General features: G+C 53.9%; 1 protein-coding gene across 3 annotated transcripts in view; it reads right to left on the bottom strand.

Moving 5' to 3' along the window:
* Positions 1 to 13,730, bottom strand: part of ASXL2 (ASXL transcriptional regulator 2) — a 54,887-nt gene that overhangs the window by 20,113 nt on the left and 21,044 nt on the right. For 2 of the 3 annotated variants that reach the window (XM_041405601.1, XM_041405602.1), the window contains 2 exons: positions 5,858 to 5,970; positions 1,289 to 1,421 (listed from right to left, as the gene is read on the bottom strand). In XM_041405601.1, the coding sequence (XP_041261535.1) occupies positions 1,289 to 1,421; positions 5,858 to 5,970 (246 nt within the window). Of the gene's footprint in view, positions 1 to 1,288; positions 1,422 to 5,857; positions 5,971 to 6,205; positions 6,411 to 13,730 lie in introns of those variants that run through there. The other variant, XM_041405600.1, reaches the window with a different exon arrangement.

The raw sequence follows: 13,730 nt of genomic DNA, 5'->3' as shown, positions 1-13,730 counted from the left end.
CTCCCAAATATAAATAACTGGAGAAACTCCCAAATATGAACACCAGGAGAAATCCCAGAACATCAACACCAGGAGAAACTCCCAAATATAAACACCAGGAGGAATCCTAGAACATAAACACCAGGAGAAACTTCCAAATATAAACACCAGGAGGAATCCCAGAACATAAACACCAGGAGAAACTTCCAAATTTAAACACCAGGAGAATTCCCAGAACATAAACACCAGGAGAAACTCCCAAATATAAACACCAGGAGGAATCCTAGAACATAAACACCAGGAGAAACTCCCAAATATAAACACCAGGAGAAATCCCAGAACATCAACACCAGGAGAAACTCCCAAATAAAAACACCAGGAGGAATCCCAGAACATAAACACCAAGAGAACCTCCCAAATATAAACACCAGGAGAAACTCCCAAATATAAACACCAGGAGAAACTCCCAAATTTAAATACCAGGAGAATTCCCAGAACATAAACACTGGGAGAAATCCACAAACATAAACAGCAGGAGAACCCCAAATAGAAATAACCAGGAGAAATCCTCAAACAGAAGCACCAGGAGAAGGTCCCTGCATGGGGTACAGGTGACTGGGAACATCACTGAGCACTGGGAGCAGCTCTGAACCAGCCAAAGACACAGCCAGAGCTATCCTAGATCCATCCAAAATCCATCCAAGATCATCCAAGGTCGCTCCAAGTCTGTCCTTACAGTCAGAGCTATCCAAGATCATCCAAGATCCAGCCAAGACTATCCAAGATCCCTCCAAAATCCATCCAAGGTCTGTCCTTACAGTCAGAGATATCCAAGATCACCCAAGATCCACCCAAGATCCATTCCAGGTCTCTCCAAGGTCTGTCCTTACAGTCAGAGCTATCCAAGATCATCCAAGATCACCCAACATCCCTCCAAGATCCATCTCAGGTCTCTCCAAGATCCCTCCAAGGTCAGTCCTTACAGTCAGAGCTATCCAAGATCATCCAAGATTCCTCCAAGATCCATCTCAGGTCTCTCCAAGGTCACTCCAAGGTCTGTCCTTACAGTCAGAGCTATCCAAGGTCATCCAAGATCCCTCCAAGATCCATTCCAGGTCTCTCCAAGGTCTGTCCTTACAGTCAGAGCTATCCAAGATGATCCAAGATCCATTCCAGGTCTCTCCAAGGTCTGTCCTTACCAGCTGCCTCCCTCACAGCCCCAAGCCCCGAGGCAGGAGCTGCTGGTGCCCCAAGCCCAAAGGCAGCTGCAGCAAGGAGCAGTTTCCCCTCCCCAGGTGCCCCCACGTACCTGACCTCCCAGGTGTGGCCTTGGCCTTGAGCAGGACGTGCTGGCTGGAGGGCAGGGCCATGCCCGGCCCCATGCCCGCCCTGCACTGCTGCTGCTGCTGCTGCTGCTGCTTCTGCTGCTGCTGCTTCAGGGCCTGCAGGGACACAGGGCACGGGGTCAGCCACCCACAGGGGTCAGGGATCCGCAGGCATCAGGGATCAGGGATCAGCCGCCCACAGGGCACGGGGATCAGCCACCCACAAGGCACAGGGATCAGGGATCAGCCGCCCACAGGGCACGGGGATCAGCCACCCACAAGGCACAGGGATCAGGGATCAGCCGCCCACAGGGCACGGGGATCAGCCACCCACAAGGCACAGGGATCAGGGATCAGCCGCCCACAGGGCACGGGGATCAGCCACCCACAAGGCACAGGGATCAGGGATCAGCCGCCCACAGGGCACGGGGATCAGCCACCCACAAGGCACAGGGATCAGGGATCAGCCGCCCACAGGGCACGGGGATCAGCCACCCACAAGGCACAGGGATCAGGGATCAGCCGCCCACAGGGCACGGGGATCAGCCACCCACAAGGCACAGGGATCAGGGATCAGCCGCCCACAGGGCACGGGGATCAGCCACCCACAAGGCACAGGGATCAGGGATCAGCCGCCCACAGGGCACGGGGATCAGCCACCCACAAGGCACAGGGATCAGGGATCAGCCGCCCACAGGGCACGGGGATCAGCCACCCACAAGGCACAGGGATCAGGGATCAGCCGCCCACAGGGCACGGGGATCAGCCACCCACAAGGCACAGGGATCAGGGATCAGCCGCCCACAGGGCACGGGGATCAGCCACCCACAAGGCACAGGGATCAGGGATCAGCCGCCCACAGGGCACGGGGATCAGCCACCCACAAGGCACAGGGATCAGGGATCAGCCGCCCACAGGGCACGGGGATCAGCCACCCACAAGGCACAGGGATCAGGGATCAGCCGCCCACAGGGCACGGGGATCAGCCACCCACAAGGCACAGGGATCAGGGATCAGCCGCCCACAGGGCACGGGGATCAGCCACCCACAAGGCACAGGGATCAGGGATCAGCCGCCCACAGGGCACGGGGATCAGCCACCCACAAGGCACAGGGATCAGGGATCAGCCGCCCACAGGGCACGGGGATCAGCCACCCACAAGGCACAGGGATCAGGGATCAGCCGCCCACAGGGCACGGGGATCAGCCACCCACAAGGCACAGGGATCAGGGATCAGCCGCCCACAGGGCACGGGGATCAGCCACCCACAAGGCACAGGGATCAGGGATCAGCCGCCCACAGGGCACGGGGATCAGCCACCCACAAGGCACAGGGATCAGGGATCAGCCCCCCACAGGGATCAGCCACCCACAGGGCACAGGGCACAGGGATCACGGATCAGCCATCAGCCACCCACAGGGCACAGCACACATGGGACCAGGACTGGGATCAGGATCAGAAACCCCAAATCAGCCCCACACCTGCCAGGGGACACAGTGGCACTGCTGAACACCAACACCCTGCAGGAGCTCCCTGGCACTGGGCACCCCCTGCTGCTGCCCCCCAGGAAAAGGAGCCAGGGCTGGAGGTGACCCCTCTGGGTGGTTGAACCCAATCCTGCATCCTGGAACCATCCCCACTCCCAGCAGCACCTGCAGCCCCGGGGTTATTGCCACGTTGAGAGCAATTTATTGTTCAGATAAATATTAAGTTTTAGAACTTGGGAGATTTTAGAGGAGTGAGTAGTTGGTTAGAGCTTAAGAGTAGTTAAAAGTTCTTTGTTATAAGGTAAAACATAATTTTTTAAATTAACAGACGGTTGCTATGAGGTTGATTTTGTTTTTTAAACTTATTATTTTTACTTGCTTTTCCTGTATTGTGGATATTTTTGTTTAATGGGTTTTTGTCTTAAATGCAGTTCTTAATATATAATATCCTGCAGTTATATATAATATATATAAGTGCAGGATAATATCATCCTGCATATAATATCCTGCACTTATATAACTTCTAAATGTTTGGTTTACTTTATATAGCCACACCCCCTGCATTATAAACTTCTATCTTATTTAATATAGTTTCCTATTTACTCAAGGTATATTCTTACTTACAACTACAGAAACATAAGTTTATTACTTTTTTACTTAATGTCTGTGTATTATATTTTATATAAATTATTTAATTTTAATTTTTATTTAATTTTATATTAAGTTTTTTTTAAGGTTGTAAATTAAATTCCTCGCTATCTGTGGAAGTTTCTGTTTTTCCTATTCCTACAGGTTCTCCCTGAGAAATCCAGCCCCTCTTCCTTCTGGGAATGTTGGAATTCCTGGAGAGGGGAGGGCTGAGCCCAAGCAGCCCCCAGCAATAACCCAGGGCACAGAGAGGACTAAGGACATGCAGCTCCTCTGATTCCATTTTCACTCACAGCGTGGTGTTTTCCAGCCCTGTCCCTCCTTCCCACCACCCCAATTTCCTCTTTTTAGTTACTTTTTCTAAGTCCCTGCCATGGACAAGGACACTCCCACTATCCCAGGCTGCTCCCAGCCTGGCCCTGGGCACTGCCAGGGATGCAGGGTGGGCACCCTGTGCCAGCCTGACCCCCTGAAGGGAAGAGCCCGCAGGAATATTTGCCAGCCAGGATTAACGAGGGCTGGGGAATGCAGAGACTGTAATTATTCATTAATATCCTGCTCAATTAGTGGGAAACCATTTTCCTTTCCCATTTTTTTCCCTTCCCTTTTTCCTTTCCTTTCCTTTCCTTTCCTTTCCTTTCCTTTCCTTTCCTTTCCTTTCCTTTCCTTTCCTTTCCTTTCCTTTCCTTTCCTTTCCTTTCCTTTCCTTTCCTTTCCTTTCCTTTCCTTTCCTTTCCTTTCCTTTCCTTTCCTTTCCTTTCCTTTCCTTTCCTTTCCTTTCCTTTCCTTTCCTTTCCTTTCCTTTCCTTTCCTTTCCTTTCCTTTCCTTTCCTTTCCTTTCCTTTCCTTTCCTTTCCTTTCCTTTCCTTTCCTTTCCTTTCCTTTCCTTTCCTTTCCTTTCCTTTCCTTTCCTTTCCTTTCCTTTCCTTTCCTTTCCTTTCCTTTCCTTTCCTTTCCTTTCCTTTCCTTTCCTTTCCTTTCCTTTCCTTTCCTTTCCTTTCCTTTCCTTTCCTTTCCTTTCCTTTCCTTTCCTTTCCTTTCCTTCCCTTCCCTTCCCTTCCCTTCCCTTCCCTTTCCTCCTCAGACACACTCCCTGTGCCAAGGAGAAAATCCTGGCACAGTGGTTTTGGTTGGAGAAAATTTGACAATTCTCAATTTTGAGATTGACTTAAGATCAAAATTGAGATTTTGAATTTTGAGATTTTTTTTTTTGTATTTTTGAGGCTTCCCAATTTTGAGATTTGATTTGAGATCAAAACTTTGAGATTTCAAACTTTGAGATTTCAAATTTTGAGATTTTTCAGATTTTTCAGATTTCCCAATTTTGAGACTGATTTGAGATCAAAATATTGAGATCCTGGATCTTGAGATTTTGCAATTTTGAACTTTTGGATTTTTAATGTTGAGATATCTGAGATTTCTGATAGTTTTAGATTTTTGAGATTTGGGATTTCCCAGTTTTGAGACTGAGATGCCAGATAAAGCATTTCCTTCCTCAGGATCCTGGGGCCCGGGCAGTGCAGCTGGGGGAACACCTGGGAATAATTCAGCTGGAATTCCTCATCATGGAATTCCTTCCTTCCTTCCTTCCTTCCTTCCTTCCTTCCTTCCTTCCTTCCTTCCTTCCTTCCTTCCTTCCTTCCTCTTTTTCCAGACTCTCTGCCCATGGAATTCCTGCTCTCCTTCCTTCTCCTGCCCATGGAATTCCTGCTCTCCTTCCTTCTCCTCCAGACTCTCTGCCCATGGAATTCCTGCTCTCCTTCCTTTCTTTTTTTCCAGACTCTCTCTCCATGGAATTCCTGCTCTCCTTCCTTCTCCTCCAGACTCTCTGTCCATGGAATTCCTGCCCTCCTTCCTTCACTTCCAGACTCTATCCATATAATTCCTGCCCTCCTTCCTCCTCCTGGCCATGGAATTCCTGCCCTCTTTCCTTCCTCCTCCTCCAGACTCTCTGTCCACAGAATGAATTCCTGCCCTCCACGTGGACACGCAGCCCCACGGAATTCCCTGGGAGGGAATCTGTGCCCACCAGGGGATGGAGTCCCTGCATTTCCCCCCAGAGGCTGAATTTACCAACCCCACTTCCCGGGAAGCGGCGGGATCTCCTCCCAGAATGGGGGGGGAAAAAAAAAAAAAAATCACATTTCACTCTCTCTCTAAAAATATAATTTCAAAAGTATGATTTTAGGGGAAAACGAATTCCAGGGGAAAAGGCAAGGAGCAGAAGAGCACGGAGGAGGGAGGGAGGGAAGCTCTGGGATACCACCCCGCGGGGGGGACTCCGGGGAAACTGAGGCACTGACTCCAGGGAAACTGAGGCACTGACTCTGGGGAAACTGAGGCACTGACTCTGGGGAAACTGAGGCACTGACTCCGGGGAAACTGAGGCACTGACTCCGGGGAAACTGAGGCACTGACCTGCTTGAGGGCCTTCTTGCTGTGCTTCTGGGAGGAGGAGAGGCCCTTGGCCGGGACGGAGGGCGAGGGGCAGCCGGGCTGGGGGGAGCCCGCGGGGGCCAGGCGGGGCGGCACTGGGGAGGGAAACGGGAATGTCACACGGCTCGGAGTAAGGAGAAATGGTGCAGAGGTGGAGGGAGAAGAAATAATAGAAATAAATGTGGTTTGTAGGTGTGGAAAATGGAAGTGTGGCTGTGAAAGATAATTAAACTGTGAATATGAGTAGTGAATGAAAATATAAATATAAATATAAATATACGTATAAAAATATAAATATAAATAAATATATAAATTTAATAACTGTACAACCTTGGCTGGGCCCAAGGTGGATCCATTGAGGATCTCCTTTGAATAAATCCCTTTATCCTTTAGCTCTGTCCAGCCCTGCCAAGGCACCAGATCCCCAACAGGAGCAGTTTTTGGAGGCTCCCCATGGCCACGCTTCAGCCAACACCGAGGGAGAGGAGAGCAAAGCCCAGTGGTGACACAGAGCTGCTCCTGGCCTGGGCCAGCCTTGGCCACCACGTTCCTGGCTGTGGGATCTCAGCACGTCACTGTGGATGTGCAGAGACACCAGGGGGGGGCTCGGAAACCTTAGAAGATGCCAAAAGGGTTTGGTGGTTGGATTTTGATCCATCAAAAGGAGAAGAACCTGTGTATGAGGACATGAGAGCTTCTTGGGACCCCGACACTGGGGACACTGAGGTGCAGGAATCCCAGCACACACCACCCAGCACTGAGGGCTGGAGGTTGTTTTCCAGCAGAACCCAAACTCCCAGAGAGGTTCCTTGCCCTCACTGCAGGGGAAGGTGCCCCACTGGCCCTGGAATAACAAGACACCAAAGAGAATTTTTGTGTGTTTGCTCTGCAAAAGGCACGCGTGGAAGCGGCACAGCCCGCAGAGTGAAACACTGCAGATCCTTCTGTCCTTCACCCAGCTCTGCAGAAAAATCCCTTCTCCTTTGGAGAGCCACCCTGGCTGCCCGTGACACCACGCAGCTCTGCTGCCGTCCCTGAGCTCAGAGAGTCCCTCAGAGAATGGCAGCAACTCAGGGAATCCTGGAAAGGTTTGGGTGGGGAGGGACCTCAGAGCCCACCCAGTGCCACCCCTGCCGTGGCAGGGACACCTTCCACTCCGAGGCTCCCAGGGGCTCTCTGAAGCTCCCAATGGCTCCCAGAGGCTCCCAGGAGCTCCCAGAGGTTCTCTGAAGTTCCCAGAGGTTCTCAGAGGCTCCCAGAACATCTCTGAAGCTCCCAGGAGCTCCCAGAGGTTCTCTGAAGTTCCCAGAGGTTCTCAGAGGCTCCCAGAACATCTCTCCACTCCGAGGCTCCCAGGAGCTCTCTGAAGCTCCCAGAGGCTCTCTGAAGCTCCCAGGAGCTCCCGGAGGTTCTCTGAAGTTCCCAGAGGTTCTCAGAGGCTCCCAGAACATCTCAGAAGCTCCCAGAGGCTCCCAAAGGCTCTCAGAAGCTCCCAGAGGTTCTCAGAAGCTCCCAGAAGCTGTCTGAGGCTCCCAGAACATCCCAGAAGCTCCCAGGGGCTCCCAAAAGTTCCCAGAGGCTCCCCAGAGGGTCTCAGATGCTCCCAGGAGCTCCCAGAGGTTCTCAGAGGTTCTCTGAAGCTTCCAGAGGCTCCCAGGAGCTCCCACTGGCACCCAGTAGGTCTCAGAGGATCCCAGGAGCTCCCAGAGGCTCACAAGAGTGTCCAGAGCCTTTCAGAGGCTCCCAGAAGGTCTCAGAGACTCTCTGTGCCCTGGGGCTGCCACCAGCCCTGCTGGGACAAGGACAGGGCAGAGGGACAGGCAGGGACAGCCTTTGTCCCTTGCTGGGACAAGGACAGGGCACAGGGACAGGCAGGGACAGCCCCTCCCCACAGCCCTGCCCCTCCCTGCCTGGCACCCCTCTGCTCTGAGCCAGCAGCAGTGTCCCAGCCCAGGTGGGGACAGCAGCACAGATGTCACCTGGCTGCGGGAACACCAGGGAGGAGAGGGAAAATCCCAGAGCCAGCAGGAGCCCTGGGTGAGCCCTGGGATGGTTCTGGAAGTCAGGGAGCTGCTGTGGGCCAGGCTCTGAGAGGGGAGGATCAGCCACTGACTGATCCTTTAACCACTGACTGATCCATTAATCACTGACTGATCCTTTAACTATTAACTCATTCTTTAACTATTAACTCATTCTTCAGCTATTGAATAATTCATTGGGCATTGACTCACTCTCCCCTGGCAGGGTGGGCAGGCCCTGGCACAGCTGGGGCTGCCCCTGGATCCCTGGCAGTGCCCAAGGCCAGGCTGGACATTGGGACACCCTGGGACAGTGGCAGTGTGTCCCTGCCATGGCAGGGGTGGCACTGGGTGGGCTCTGAGGTCCCTCCCAACCCATTCCATGGCTCTCTGAACTCCTGTGCTGGGAGATGACAAACGCAGAGGGCACAGGGAGTGTGCCCAGCTGGTCAGTGAGGGCAGAGATGTGTGGAGCATTAATTGCTGTTCTTCACCTTGAAGGGTTTCATTTCCCACAAAGGACAGAAACACAAACAAATCTGACTGGAAGGAATTCCTTGCCAAGGAGCCCAGCTGAAATCTGCAGCTCTTCAGGAGGAACCCTCAGAGCTCAGAGGAATTCTGATCAGGAACAGGGAATGACATCACTGCACACACGGAAAGGGAAGCAGTTCAAATAAAAACTGAGTTGTTATTATTGCTCAGAGTCCTTCAGAGGGGAAGGAGTCTGGGCTGGGGGGGTCACTGCAGGTCAGGACTCTGCTGCTGCTGAGGGGCAAAGCTGCTCTGAGCAGCCAGTGCAGGAGAAATGCCAGAAACACCAGGATCCCTGAGGCTGGGAAAGCCCTCCCAGCCCATGGAGTCCCAGCTGTGACAGATCCCCACCATGTCCCCAGCCCAGGGCACTCAGTGCCACATCCAGGTGACACCTGCAGGGATGGGCACTCCAAACCTCCCTGGGCAGCTCCTGCCAAGGCCTGAGCACCCTTTCCATGGAGAAATTCCTGCTGGTGTCCACCCTGAGCCTGCCCTGGCCCAGCCTGAGGCCATTTCCCCTTGTCCTGTCCCTGTTCCCTGGCAGCAGAGCCTGATCCCACCTGGATGTTTTGGGTCACTCAGGGCAGATCCTGCAACCCCCAGCAATGCTTCTGAGGACTCCTCATGTCCCCACACTCTGCATTTCTCTGTATATTTATAGAATGTAGTTTATACATCAAGCTTCTACTTTACATAGGACAGGAAATTCAAACAAATTCAGAGCATTCATGACAACCATGTTCCATTGGATTTACACGGAGCTGGTGCCACCACTGCTGTGTGACGTGCTGGTGGCAGCTCAGTGTCACACAGACACTGCCAGCTGCCCAAACACTCCTGCTCCAGAGCAACAGAGCTGCCAGAGGTGCCAGGCTCTGTCCCAAAGCCCAGCCAGTGCCACTGCTCAGCAAAGGGCACTGGGAATTGGCCACTGGCCCCTGGGCTGTGCCAGCTCTGGGGTGGCAGCAGGGCCAGGGCAGTGCCCGTCCCCTGTGCTGGCACTGCTGGGGCACCTCCAGTGCTGGGGGCAGCTCTGGGCCCCTCCTGCCAGGAGAGACCTGGAGGGGCTGGAGCGTGTCCAGGGCAGGGAACGGAGCTGGGAAGGGAATGGAGCCCCAGCGGAGGCTGAGGGAGCTGGGAAGGGAATGGAGCCCCAGGAGAGGCTGAGGGAGCTGGGGAGGGAATGGAGCCCCAGGAGAGGCTGAGGGAGCTGGGAAGGGGCTCAGCCTGGAGAAAAGGAGGCTCAGGGGGGACCTTGTGGCTCTGCACAACTCCCTGACAGGAGGGGACAGCCAGGGGGGGTCGGGCTCTGCTGCCAGGGAACAGGGACAGGACAAGGGGAAATGGCCTCAGGCTGGGCCAGGGCAGGCTCAGGGTGGGCACCAGGAGGAATTTCCCCATGGAAAGGGTGCTCAGGCCTTGGCAGGGGCTGCCCAGGGAGGTTTGAAGTGCCCATCCCTGCAGGTGTCACCTGGATGTGGCACTGAGTGCCCTGGGCTGGGGTCAGGGTGGGCATCAGGCACAGGCTGGACTCCATGGTCTGCAGAAAAGCTCCATTAAGCTAAAAAAGGGGAAGAGGAGATTTGTGTGTGTGCAGCCCCTGTGAACTGGCCAAGGGGATCCTCAGGAAGCAGCTTCCCCCCAGTCATGTGCAGGAACTGCTGCATTTAGAAAAGCTGATATTTCTACCCAGTCTTCAGCAGGAAGAAACAAAATGCCAGAAAAAAAAAAAGAGAATCCTTTTTTTCCCTCTTGTCCCTGGCAGCTGCTCTGGGCAGGGCCTGGCTCTCAGAGGACACAAAGCTCCCCAGTAAAGCAGGTGCCACCTTCCAGCTGTGACCTGGCATTTCCCTGGCTCCCAGGGTTTCCTCTGTGCCAAGGGACAATGCAAAAATCTCCAGTTCAGAGCAGTGTTTGATCCCTTATTCCCCCTTTCCCAAGCACATGGCACTGGCAGGGAGCAGAGAGCAGCCTTTAATTACTGCAGGTGATTAATTCACTGCCCCACTCCACAGGAGCTCTGGCCTGTTTAAACCTTGCCCAAATCTTCCAATCTGATTTCAGGCTTTTTATAGACACCAATATGGAGACTTTGAAGGCTGAGCTGGTCCAACAGAGCTCTGGGAGCCAGGAGGGACCCTCAGTTGTGCAAAGACTCAAGCCAAGCTGATCACTGCCTGCTGGAGAAGGATCATCCATCACCTGGCCTAGCTCATTTTCCCCTTTTCCCTTGAAACTGAGGTTATTTTTTCCCCCACATTTTTCCTTTTTAACACAGAACCTGGGGCTGGGTTTTGCTGGAGGAGCCCCACGGCTGCAGCTGTGCCTCTGCACCTTGTCCTCCACAGCCAGCCCTGGTGAGGCTCTGCCAGAAGCACCCGAGCGAGGCTTTTCCACTCCTCAGCTCCCTCAGGATAATTTAAAACACCCCAGAAGCCAGGATTCTCTGAGAATCATTCAATTGTTTGGGTTGGAAAAGCCTTGTGAGAACACCGAGTCTAACCATGCCCAGCACTGCCAAGGCTACCTCTGTCCCCAAGTGCCACATCCACAGGGCTTTCAATCCCTGCAGGGATGGGGAATCCACCCTGTGCCAGGCTTTGAGCACCTTCTCCACGAAGGGATTGTTCCCAATATCCAACCTGGACCTCCCTGTGGTGACCTGAGGTGTTTGCACAAGGCCTGCATCCCAAAAAAGCTGGTTTTGTCACCAAACTCCAGCGACGAGGCCGAGCAGCTGCTCCACTCCCAAGCCCAGGCCATGGGGTCTGTCACCCTGATGGCCACAGAGAGGTCCCAGAAGGGGAACTGGGCTGGTGGGCTTCTCTTTGAGCTAGGTCTTATGAGAACTTATTACACTTGAGATAGTCTAGCTATTCTGAATGGCATAAAATTAGCAAGATGGCTTTTGAGGTAGTGTTGGAAACAGAAAAAGGTTTAATAAAAGGCAAAATAACAAAGCTCTTACAGAGAAAAAGAAACTGAGCAGGGGCAAGAGGTTCTTGGTCCTGCTAAAACACCCCACAAGAGTGATTATTTCCGTTGTTCTCTTCTTTTTCTAGTGAATTACCTAGGTGGGACCTCTTGGCCTCTGTCTAATCAGACAGCCCCAGGTCTGAGGTGAAGTCCAAAAGGTCCTTTTGGAGGTGTCTTTTGTACTAAATTGGGAGAGAAGCTTGGGGCTTTCGCCTTTTTAAGCAGACAAAGAATAATTCAGTCACTCCATCAACGAGGGGCACATTCCTACACTGGGCCACGAGTTCTCCCCTTACCTGCCCGGAGCTGCTCCATGAACATTCCTGCTGCTCCAGCCCCTCCTGGGGCCCATGGGGCTCTGCAGAGGCTCTGCTCTCCCTCCCCAAATCCCAGGGGTGCTTTGAGCTCTTGGGTTGTGCACAAATAAGGAAGTGGCTGCTGATGTTATCCGGACACGTTTCCTGCTCTGCTGGGGATGAGCACAGGCACGGAGGGCTCAGGCAGATCCTGCCTGCCCCTCTCTGCTCTTCCCCTCCATTCCCTCCTCTCACAGCCCAGCCCTGCTCCTGAGAGCCTGCAGGAACAGCCAGTGGCCTGGCTGAGCTCTGCTTCCCACCAAAACCCCGGGGATGGGCCCATCCCAAAGGCTGGGGGAGCTGCTGCCCCACCCCTCACACGGGGCTTGGGATGCTCTCCAGTTCAGCCCTGGGATTTGGGATGTTGTTCATGAGGAAGGAGGATTTTGTGTGCTCCAATTCCCAGGTTTCTGTGTGCTCCATGGCCCTGGAGGAGTGCTGCATTCCAGGCTGATGCTCCAGAAGAATCCTCCTCACTCACCTCAGTGCTTACAAACAAATGGAGCAGGTGAAAACAAAACCAGCAGGAAAAACCTCAGGGGAGCCTTGAGGATCTTGGGACCAGCAGCCCTGCCTCTGCTGGTGGCCCACGGTCAGGATGGGAGTTGGGATGGTCACTGCCAGGGCTCCCAGGGCTGCAGGTTCCCTCATTTCCACTCCCCTGCAGGGCAGGGCCATGAGCCACGCCTGGGATGGAGCTGAGCCCAATTCCTGCTCTTCATGGCAGCTTGCTGGGTATTAATTGTTACTTTCTGTATGCAGCAAGGTCCTGAAGCTGCAGTGTTAGCTGGAGGAAATGAGAAGAACCCTTCCAGATGCACAAAGGAAATGAAATACTGAAAATGAAAGGAAATCTTCCCTGGTGGCTTTACAGAATCCCAGTCTGGTTTGAGATGAAGGGATCTTAAAGCCCATCCAGTGCCACCCTCAGGGACACCTTCCACTGTCCCAGGTGGCTCCAAGCCCTGTCCAACCTGGCCTTGGGCACTGCCAGCACAAATCTTTGATCTCCACTGCAGGACTGCAGCTCCCCAGGGCAGAGAGCTGGGGGCTCCACGTGGTGAAAATTACCCCAAAATGTCACTGAGTGCCTGAGGAAGGTCATTCACAGAGATCTGAACTTCAAAATGCTCCAGACAGAGACTGTTTGAACTTCAAAGAATTCCAGGATCATTCAGGTTGGAAAATCCCTCCCAGCCCATGGAGTCCCACCTGTGCCCAATGCCCACCTTGTCCCCAGCCCAGGGCACTCAGTGCCACATCCAGGTGACACCTGCAGGGATGGGCACTCCAAACCTCCCTGGGCAGCCCCTGCCAAGGCCTGAGCACCCTTTCCATGGGGAAATTCCTCCTGGTGTCCACCCTGAGCCTGCCCTGGCTCAGCCTGAGGCCATTTCCCCTTGTCCTGTCCCTGTTCCCTGGAGCAGAGCCCGACCCCCCCCGGCTGTCCCCTCCTGTCAGGGAGTTGTGCAGAGCCACAAGGTCCCCCCTGAGCCTCCTTTTCTCCAGGCTGAGCCCATTCCCAGCTCCCTCAGCCTCTCCTGGGGCTCCATTCCCTTCCCAGCTCCCTCAGCCTCTCCTGGGGCTCCATTCCCTTCCCAGCTCCCTCAGCCTCTCCTGGGGCTCCATTCCCTTCCCAGCTCCCTCAGCCTCTCCTGGGGCTCCATTCCCTTCCCAGCTCCCTCAGCCTCTCCTGGGGCTCCATTCCCTTCCCAGCTCCCTCAGCCTCTCCTGGGGCTCCATTCCCCTCCCTGTTCCAGCCCCTCCAGGGCTCTCCTGGCAGGAGAACCCAGAGCTGGAGCCAGGGGAGCACTCCCAGCTCTGCTGGAACACCTGGGCATGGCAGAGAGCAGTGCCTGGCAGGGTAAATCCACATGGAATGCTGTCCCATGGCTCAGGAAGAGCCACCACAAAGACAACAAACTCACAAACTGCCAGGGGAGGAAGGTGCTACTCCAGAAATCCCTG

Source organism: Onychostruthus taczanowskii, unplaced genomic scaffold, assembly GCF_017590055.1.
Source record: "Onychostruthus taczanowskii isolate IOZ18803 unplaced genomic scaffold, ASM1759005v1 scaffold238, whole genome shotgun sequence".
NCBI classification, from domain to species: Eukaryota; Metazoa; Chordata; class Aves; order Passeriformes; family Passeridae; genus Onychostruthus; species Onychostruthus taczanowskii.
This window is presented reverse-complemented; position numbering and strand designations above follow the sequence as displayed.